At 31.6% G+C, this 10,990-nt stretch overlaps 1 protein-coding gene across 1 annotated transcript; it reads left to right on the top strand.

The window, feature by feature from the left end:
- Positions 1-6: 6 nt before the first annotated feature.
- On the top strand, positions 7-7,155 carry LOC117121630. The gene is made up of 10 exons (XM_033266873.1): positions 7-54; positions 350-604; positions 759-922; positions 1,025-1,139; positions 4,140-4,316; positions 4,553-4,720; positions 5,410-5,460; positions 5,567-5,717; positions 6,114-6,151; positions 6,988-7,155. The coding sequence occupies exons 3-10, from the start codon at positions 765-767 to the stop codon at positions 7,153-7,155; spliced, it is 1,026 nt and encodes a 341-aa protein (XP_033122764.1). The 5' UTR covers positions 7-54; positions 350-604; positions 759-764.
- Positions 7,156-10,990: the final 3,835 nt, after the last annotated feature.

The following is a 10,990-nucleotide window of genomic DNA, read 5'->3' as shown; positions in this document are numbered from 1 at the left end:
GGAGAAAAGCTCAATCTGCTGGAATCGGACGTGTGGACTACTGGTGATAAAAATGTAAGGTTAAACAATGGAATGAAGAGTAAGATGTATAACAATGAAGGGGATGATGATGAAGCATGGTAATAATAATGATGATTTTTCTTGTAATGATCAGGGTGATTATTATGCGATGACAATGTGATTCTGATAATTATGATGATATAATGATGTTGTTGGCAGTGATGGTGATAATGGACATTTTATAAATAATATTCTTGATCGATTGAAATCGAATTTTCTAAATGTAGAGTTGATGTTTAATCTATTGATCATTCAGGAAATAGATCTACTCTTATTATTATTTTATCAGATAAGCGTATCATGGCAGGGTCATTTTGTGAACCAGCTACATATAGACGAAAAATTATTACTCGCCATTGAACCAGATAATAGCGTCATTAATGAAGATTATGATTCTGAGGCTGCTCCAGCTGGTCGCCCCCTATCGGCCATTGATAATCGCGATGGAATTGTTAAGTTTGAAGTTGGACTCGGTAATGATAGTGTAGGCGGAGCAACATTTCCCTCGTTTCAGCCCAATTGGATAGCTTTACAGAGTGATCTGGTATCTTGATCAAAATACATTACTATATTATGAAATAGTATATTTTAATTATGTTAAGTATTTTATTTGAAATTGTGTGCTAAGTAACGAAATGACAAAAATGAGCAATAGTAAAATTTAGAGGTAACAGATAAAGTATCTTTCCATTTTTCAGGGCGAAATGTTCGTTGATCAATTAGATAATGCAGAGGACGCCGAAACTTATGGGTTTTGGGTTCGGGCGACTGATGTAGTTGGAAACACAAAGACAGATTTTGTATCAATCCACATTGATTTTACGCCACCCCAAATTGATGAATTTGCAGCGAGGAATGGCATGTAAGTAAAATATTATGGTTTAAACATGGAGGGGAAAAAATAATTGTAATCAATTTATATTCATGTGAACCTTACTTAACACTGAATATTTTGTGAATATAGTGCACGCGTGACTGCGTACGATCGACAAAGTGGAATCATGAGTGTTCGTTGGCAGATGATTTCCAAAAAAGATGAAAACATTTTATCAGAAGGCTACGAAACTGATTTAATAGTCGTAAGTAAACCATTTAATCAAGACTCACTTTTAATGGAGAATGAATGAATCATTGTGGTTAAATACAGCTGAAAATGGAATATTCTGTCGTCACACATTGTTGCGGACAAACATGTGCCAAGTTGGGAAATGCTATTGGCGTGGTTGGTTACGTTTACTGAATGCAGAAAATTTTAGCTTTATTTCTAAATGTTATCATTTTCAGTTTAGAAAAGCAAATTCAACTGGTGAATGTTGGGATTACTATATCAAACACATGTTTTATGTTTTATTTGATTTGGGGATATTTCGTACGCACAGAATGTTACTAATCATGACTAATTTATTTCCGAATTTACTCTACGTTTAACCGACATTAAAGGGAAAATTGATTCAATTCCAAAACTTAAATACTATATTACGTTTAAAAACAACCTACCTCAATGTTGATACCTATTTATTACACCTTAATTTGAAATATAGACGGATTCTGACATAACTTCGTCTAGGTATCCTCAAACTTGAAATTGAAACTGGTAAATGGATCAAATCAGATTGAAATAATAGAAAAAGCAAATGTTGCTCATTTAATTTAGATCAAAATGAATACCATTTTACATTGATTTGCCCATTTTATTGAAACATTAGAAATACTTTCTACTGCATATTAGTTCAAGTCCGTCTATATTATCAAATTCAGTCTTTTAATATCCACCAGTGCTCCCAATATTATTAATGATTTATCTAAATGTTTATATTTATCATTTAAACGTACAAACGATTATATTGCTTTTTAATTTGATGTCAACCTATATTTATATGGGCCAGAGGCCATTGTGTAAAAAGAACAAATAAGTGTCCTTTGTCCTTGTGCCAAGGAACGAACGAACAGACAGTCTACAATCACCTCAGACTTACCCCATTTGGGGCAAGGTTTTAAAAATTGAAAGAATATGACAATTTTAAAGATATGACTTCTCTAGATTTCCTGAAATGGCAATCCTATGTACAAAATATCAATGTTTTCATTATGTACAAAACTCCGAAAACCATAACAGCTTTTGATCAATTCAAGCAATCTAAAATATTATGCTTAACACGCCAACAATAGAAGTAAGCATCGAGCTGCTATATGGGAGCTGTTTTAAGGGATAAATTATTTGATGTTAGGTCTAGTTGTATTTTCTGTGTAATTAAGGTAAACAAAAACGAATAAGCCTATCGGTCGAGTTTCTTGCATTATAATATGAATCATTAGAAGGCACTGTTTATAATATTCCCACAATTAAGTAAATTCCTATGAACTTCAACTTCAGGAGAGCAAGGGGCATGTATACTCAACGATAGTCAGATAAATGATAAGAAGCGCACTCATATAAGATCTATTTTTGGTATCCCTTAATCACTATATTATTTTCCAAATTTCTGCGTAGAGGGTTTCTTTTGAAACTTGCGGCCCGGTTCTGAATACCTAGAAAGCCACAAATCTGAATCAAAGAACACAGAACATTTGTTTTATATACGCCTTTTATCAGGTCTATTTTGAAACAACTGCAACGTCTCGCAACTTTTCAATGAGGACTTCCAGCGGCCTAACCTGAGCAACTGGCTAGTGGATCACTGAGCAGTGGATGGCGCCGCTAGATCTTTGTTATAGCAGCACCAGAAAACAGATACGATCTTTTGCTTATTATTGTATATAAACATTGAAACAGATTGTTAATATCAACATTTCGTTTTTCTTCAGTTTTTTAAATATCTGGGGCGGATGGAGGATTTGGCTGTAGGCAGTAGCCCTACGTGCAAAAATTGAAGAAATAATACCTGTAGATGGCCGGAAATGACACATTTATAATAGTAAAATTCATCATCATCATATCACTATATCATTATATAGTCAAAATAAAGCGCCAACAAATTTTCATATTTTTTTTTTCTCATGACATTTAATCAGCTATTTCCGTGATGTACGGTACCATAGACAATGTGTGATGTACGGTACCATAGAAAATACAACTTAAAAACATTTCTTTGATGTATTTACTTTACCTACTTCAAAACTTGAGTCCACACGCATCTCAGCCACAGTTGTGGCTGAGTTGGTAAAATTTGGGAAAATTCTACCTCTAGATTGCCGGATATGACACTCTTACATGTAAAATTCATTATTATCGATATAAAAATCACTGTGATGTACTATAGAAACTAAAACTTTATTGTCTTTGATGTATTTACTTTGCGTTCATGTGCCGAAAACCAATTTTATCTTTGCACGCTTTTTGTCATACTTCTCAAATTATAATAAAGGCAAGCGAGCTCGAATCGTGTATGATAGATAATTCAGATGTTTGTGGGCAGAGTATACCGGTATCTTGCTATAAAATAAAATGTACTCTGGCTGTATGCCTACCGCGCTCTTTCGTTAAAAACCTGAGTCATTTATGCATTTATTTCCAGGCATATCTTCTTGATTCCCGAAAAGTGAGAGGGAACCAAGCCTTTCTCATGTGGGGGAGGGGACGTGTTTTCCTTCCCCAGTGATCTGCGCTCATGGGTCCGTGAAGATGGGTACCTTAAAAATCTTACCAATGATTCATTACAATATAATACAACAATTATTTTTCTTAATAAAATTTAGGGGGGTGCAACCGCACTCTCCTCCTGCATCCGCCCAGAATATTGTGTGTTCGTTGGTAATTTAGTCTTATCGTTTAATTAATCCATGATGGTAATTACGTACCACGAAATGTTAGGCCTCTGGATGTCTCCCAGTGGTAGTTGCCAGGTTCTCGGAAATTAAATTTTCATTTAAATGGCGTTTAGGTTGAGAAGAATGATTTCATGATAATTCCTAACAGAGAACTTGCACTAAAAACAGTAGACATACCTTATCTGGGAGGCCGCTATCCATTCGTATTACTTTTCCATTAACAAAATGTGTTTGCATAATACTTCATTACCAATATGAATTTGATGGAACAATAAATCAATTATAATTATTAATAATATAATCTTTTTTAGACTGGCGACTGTGTTCCTACCGATTGTTATTGTATACTTGTCAATAAGTTTTGTTACAAGTTGCAATTAGACATAACCCCGACACTTGATCAAAGTGATCAAGAATTGGGTACTACTGCAACTTTAAGGGTGACATTAAAAAACAATGCTTTACTAAACATCTCGCAGGATATAGAGGTACGTATGACTATGAAATTGGAAAATAAAAGTTAAAATAATAAAATTATATAAAATGATTTTCTACAATCATCAATATAATTATACAAATTGCAGGTCCAGGCCTTATTCATTTTTCAAAGAAGACAGTAAATCAGCAAAAACTGTTTTGACATTTATTTAATTAGATAACTTAATACTTAATAATATCGTAGTTTATATTTAAAAAAATATATTTATACACTATTTTCAACTAGGTTGCTGTAGCCTCTTTCAGTGGTACCAACGATGCTCAGGAAACAAAAACAGAAGACGACGGTTTGGGGACTGGAGTATTAATCGGCATTATAGCAGCGGTTGTAGTGTTTGTGGTTCTATGGTTGATACTTGTCGCACTGGTAATGCAAAAGCGAAATAGGCGTGATGTAAGTTTATCATAACAGTTCATAAATGTGAAGTTCAACGATTTTCATTTTAAATCATCAGTTTAGAAAAATTTCATGTAATCGATTTGTAACTATATTTGCTTATTTTTAATATTTAATTACACGATTATCAATTCTGTTTTTAAAAAATATGTAAGCACAAATAATATTAATAAATTATTAGAAAACTTTGAAAGCAATGTCAATATCCAATATTGAGTTATTTGGAGACAATTTTTCCAATCAGTAAGCGAAACATTAAAAAAGGCAAATCCTATGCCTATCTGTTATATAGTCCAGGTGGAATGTTAAGTAGTTATGACGCTTGGCTATCATACTAATAAAAAAAAAATCCCGACAAAAAAGGCTCTAAATTCACTCAGCATTATATTAGTACCTGGATGAAAATAATTTGGGAGGTTAATAAGCCAGGTGGAACGAACTGGCCACCCTCATACACAATATTTTCAAACGTTTATTATTTTTATTTATATTATTATTTATTTAAAACCGAATTTTAAACAATTTTTATAAATATTGCAGTTATGTTTCATTAATATTTTTACTTTAATGATAACATTACTTTAATAATAATAATTAATATTTATGATTGTAACTACCTTTAATCTATTTATAGGCCTACCAATGTTTTTATCATTATAGCTATGCATTATTTTCTTACATTTCAGCCTGAAACGTTTGGAGATGACATTGGACATCAAAACCCATGCTACACCAATGTAAGGCAACGATGAAACAGCATGTTTACATAAATTATTATTTTCTTTTGGTGAAAAAATAAAACACTTTCGCTTTATATTCTTTGATACAAATTTTACCCTTTAGGAGGAAACTGTTGATATTTACACAGCTCCATATCACCCTCCGCTTGCATATACACCAACGTCTAGGCCACCACCGGTGACCGAGAAACCCAAGAAGAAAGAGATAATGGAAGACGAGTATGCTTCTCCATTTGCACTAACAGTTTCACCAGGTACCGTAGCCATTATGAGAATAATTTCCTACTGCAAATAACAGACTTATAACAGATTAACAAATAATATGTAATTACGTATGAAATATCTCCCCTATATTTGAATATATTGCATATAATATACACATTATTCAACTTTTTTTTATCAGTTGTATTTTAGTTGTAATTGATTTTTGTCTTTATTGTCAGAGGAAAACAAATTCCCAATTGTTTTATTGAACAATAAATTTTATTTAATTGAAGTCATCAGTTGATAAACCAATAATTTAGTAGACTTATCTGCTACGTTGCATCTATGTTCTCAGTAGCCTCGATCACACGAATGACGTAATGGTGTAGTGTCGTCATCCATCATGCCTCTGTGACTAGTAGTACCATCTATCTTCTTGTTATCAGCTATTAGCTGGTTCCCTCCCCTTGCGGATATTTGGGAAGTAAGTAGTCGTACTGAAATGTGGCTGAATTCATGTCAACAAGAAGATAGATGGATGACGACACTACACCTTTTGCGTGATCACAGCTTCTGAAACAGGAGCTGAAACGTAGCAAGTCAACAAAATTGTTGGTTCCTTCAGAGAAAATTTCCATTAATTTTTTTCTGAAACAAGATGAATTCTTTGAGAATAAATGTAATGTGATGTTATGTTACCTTATTTTATTATATATGATAAAATGATGGTAGGCAGTGCTCGAATATATACATAGCAAAATACTGAAAAATAACAATACAATGTAATACTGTATATAATCCAAACAAATATATGGTGGGTTGTGGAAAATATTGGAATTCCAATACCTTTTCTACAAACTCTACCAAAATTTGGTAAAGGGTTGGTTTACTGTATTTACTTATTATGAGACGGTATTCTAAACTAAAATGCAGTAAATAATATCGTACTCTATATAATTTGCGAAAGAAGTTGAATATTAATGTTAATAAGAACTAAAAATTTGTTTTATTATTAAACCATCAGTTTATTTGTAGATAATGTAATTCTTCGACCTGCACCTAATTTTAAAAGTTTAAATAGGCCTATATTGTAATGCTTAAGTTTTAAAGTTATATAATAGGTTATAATGCATGTAATTAAATGCTTTATTGAGATTTATTTGTATGTTATGTTATACCGATTTCGAGGCTGTCTCTTATTTTTATTATTATTATTATTATTATTATTATTATTATTATTATTATTATTATTATTATCATCCTCATATCAGTATAGCGTTATAATTAATAATGTTATTATTACCCGCATATTTGTTGCAGATTATTCACAGGAACCTAGGAGCGAGAAATATTTTGGTTGGTGACAACAAGGTTTGCAAGATTACGGACTTTGGAAGAGCAGTTGTAGCAGACATCGATGGTACATTTGTGGAGACACAAGAGGTAGACCAAATACAGACCAGAAACACAGATGTGTATAAGAGATAAAGTTGATACAGAACACACGTTAAGTTTCACTTATTATTACATTTATTCGGAGAATATCGTAATGTAAAATTAATTGATTAGGCCTTCTCGGATTTGTGGCTTGGATGGCGTCTAACTGTTATTCTAACTTACTTTAGATGACAGTAAAGTAGGAGAAAAAGAAACATTGTTGCACAAGATTAAGATGATCAGAATGTTGCCAAACCATGAGAACATTGTCCGTTTACTCGGCTTCACAGGAATCAGGGGTACGTACGCTATCATATTCAAAGGATCACTGTTTTATTATTATTAATAATAATAATAATAATAATAATAATAATAATAATAATAATAATAATAATAAAAATAATAATAATAAAAATGATAAACATAATAAAAATAATAAAAATAATAAATGATAACCTAAAACTATCCCAGACCCCCCATAAACAATGAGATCATCGCTACCGCACCATTTTCCAATTTAGAATTACTTTATTATTATCAAACAAATAATAATTCAATAACATAATTTACTGTTGTATTATCGTTGATATGTTTTATTTTATTTTGTGTAACATTTCCTTATATTGTGTTTTTGTGACTAGATCCAGTTGCCATGGCAATGGAGTTTGCACCGAATGCAGATCTGTCGAAATATCTACAACAATCCCGCCATTCGCTGTACGACAAACGTATTGACCAACTATCGTCTGCTCAGTTGTGCATATATGCACAGCAGGTGTGTTCCGGAATGCAACATATCCAGCGGCACAAGGTAACATTATAGACTTATAATACAAACACTTTTTTCTCTAGGCTTTTTATAACTCAAGAATAAAACATAGAAAAAAAGCATAAAACAAATACAAAAGTCAAAGACAGTTAAAGCATGGAGGGACTAGTTTAAAAAATCCTCTGTAATCAAAGTAAACTTAACCCAATTAATAAAAGCATTACCGTAAAATTTAAAACTGAAAATCTTGATAATTTCTTTTAATAACTTTGTTTCTCTTGAATTAAAAAAAAAAAACTTTACCAAAAGGCACGTTATGCCACCTCACCAGTAATCATTATTATTTGGGTAGACTCGGACAGAGCATCCCTTCCCTTTGGAAATAGTACATGCTTAGGTCCATCCTATGTTACGTTGTCTTAGCCTGCATTATACGTTTATCTGTTTCAATTGCTTTTCTTTGTGTATATCTGCACCGTCATTGAGACTAGCGTCACATTTAAATGTAAACAAAAATTGTGAGTTTTACATTTTAAAGCAGAAGTATTGTTATCTTTCATCATTATCTCCATTGTCATAATTATCAACATTATCATCATAATATTACTCCTAATATTACAATACTGGGCCATAAGCCTCGCCTATTGTTGTTGGTGTTATTATTATTATTATTATTATTATTATTATTATTATTATTATTATTATTATTATTATTATTATTATTATCATTATTATCATTATTATTATCATTATTATTATCATTATTATTATCATTATTATTATTATTATTATTATTATTTTTATTATTATTATTATTATAAGATAAGATAAGATAAGATAAGATTTTCTTTATTGTCACGTTTACAATGAAGTATACATGAAATTTTTCCTGTTGACACTTGAAATCTTAACTACTAGATAAAAACATACATAAGGCGAAATAAAAAATAAATAAATTACGTTATCACAAAACCATTTTACATATATACAGGTCGTTCAAGCAAATAAATAGGGGTTATCTTTTAAATTTAGAGTTGTGTAAGTGGATGGAATTATGCACAAATGATTTTCTGTATCTATTTGTTTTAAATTTCATAGGAACTAGTTAGCCAGATCTACAGATAATGAGTTCCTTATGTAGCGGATGGAAGTGGTCTTCTAGAATTTTCTTTAAATGAGTAACTCTCTCTCATAGACATCTTCAACCTTATTTACATCATTTTCAATCAACTTGCGGGCATTTTTTGTGATTCGATCAATTTTCATCTTATTGTACTCAGTAAGGCTGTTGTACCATGCTACACATCCATAAGATAGCACACTTAAAATTGTACTATGATAGAATAGTGATAATATTTCATTACACACATTGAACGACTTTAATTTTCCTAGCATATACATACGTTGACTAGCTTTCTTTACAATATTTAATGTATTTGCATTCCAGTTCATGTCTTTATCTATAACAATTCCTAAATATTTATGTTCATTAACCGTTTCAATTTCTTTATCATTAACTTTTATTTGTTCGACCATTTCTTTCTTTCTTCTGAAGTCGAACACTATTTCTTTAGTCTTATCTGCATTTAAAATTAAACAGTTATCTTTACACCATCTTTCAAACTTACTGATAATATTTTTATATTCGTCTTCACATCCATTCAAAATCAACCCCGTGATAACTGAATCATCTGCATATTTGATTAAGTTACAATTACCATTAACACGAAAATCATTGGTATATATGGAAAAAAGTATGGGCGATAAAACACATCCCTGGGGGACACTGGTATTTGTGAACAGCATGTTTGAAAACAGCTTTCCTAATCTAACCATTTGAGGTCTGTTTGTGATGAACTCTCCAATCCATAGGATAAGGTGGGGTTGATATTTAGAGTTGAGAGTTTTTTTAGAAGGATGTGAGGTTGAATTGTGTTAAAAGCTGAAGAAAAGTCGAAGAATGTAGAACGGGCATAGGATTTCGATTTTTCAAGATGAGTGTAGATACCATAGAGAAGTATAGCATCACTAGCCCCTTTCTTGTTCCTATAAGCAAATTGGTAGCAGTCTAGTTTGTTGTTACATTCTTTTAACAGGGCATGTTTTACAATAGACTCCAGGCACTTCATTGGTATTGAGGTCAGGGCAATATGCCTGTAATCATTATTTATACTGGGTTTGTTTTTTAGGTAGTGGCGTTATAAAGGATGTTTTCCATAAAATAGGTACCGTGTCCGATTCGAGGGACCATTTATATAACCTAAAAAATATATCGCACAGTTCATTTGCACACAACTTAATTAATTTAGCTGATAGCTTATCAGGTCCTGTCGCTTTACAAGTTTTTACATTTTTTAGACAATTTCTAACAGTTCTAGCATCAAAATCTATATTAAAATCACACAATTTACTTTGAACGTTCCTTACAGTATCATTCAGTTCATCTTTAAAACAGTCAGAATCAAATCTGACGAAGAAAGTATTCATATTATTTAAGTCTAAGTTAGAGTTCATCTTAAGTGTTTGATTGCCGATTCCTGTAACTGCTTTCAGGCCACTCCATACTCCTTTGGTGTTAGGTTCCTTGAATTTCTCTTCTACCTTCTCTCCATATTTTCTTTTAAGTTCTTTAGTTTGTTCTTTAATTGTAGTACAGTGTGTGTTTATTTTAATTAAAAATGGTGAAAAATAATGGGTAACCCCCACAAAAGATAAAAAAAAAAAAAAGTGGTGACATGGTCAGATAATTATGGTCATAAATAGGTCATTTAAGATTAATATTGGATAGCATCTTAATAATACATCTTCTCAGATTGTTATTAAATAATCAGAACAGTGGCAAGATTCTATGAAATACATTATATATGTATATAAGTATACAGACTTTGCTATATATAAATGAAAATACTTTGCTGTGTAGTAGTATATAAATACAGTACTAGTTAAAAGATAGAATAATAATAATAATAATAATGTTGTAATATATAAATATGTATCTCGACCACAAGTCTCTGTGGTTGAGCTGGTAAGACCTTCGCACGTTAAGAAAAAGGTGCTGAGTTCAAGTCCTGGTGTGGAGGCAAGGTTTCCTTTCATTCTGATCAGATTTTCCTCTTC

Source organism: Anneissia japonica, unplaced genomic scaffold (genome assembly GCF_011630105.1).
Source record: "Anneissia japonica isolate Jap-2015-1 unplaced genomic scaffold, ASM1163010v1 scaffold288218_len27753_cov110, whole genome shotgun sequence".
Lineage (NCBI taxonomy): Eukaryota > Metazoa > Echinodermata > Crinoidea > Comatulida > Comatulidae > Anneissia > Anneissia japonica.
Note: the sequence above shows the minus strand (reverse complement) of the source record. Positions and strands in the feature narration are given on the sequence as shown.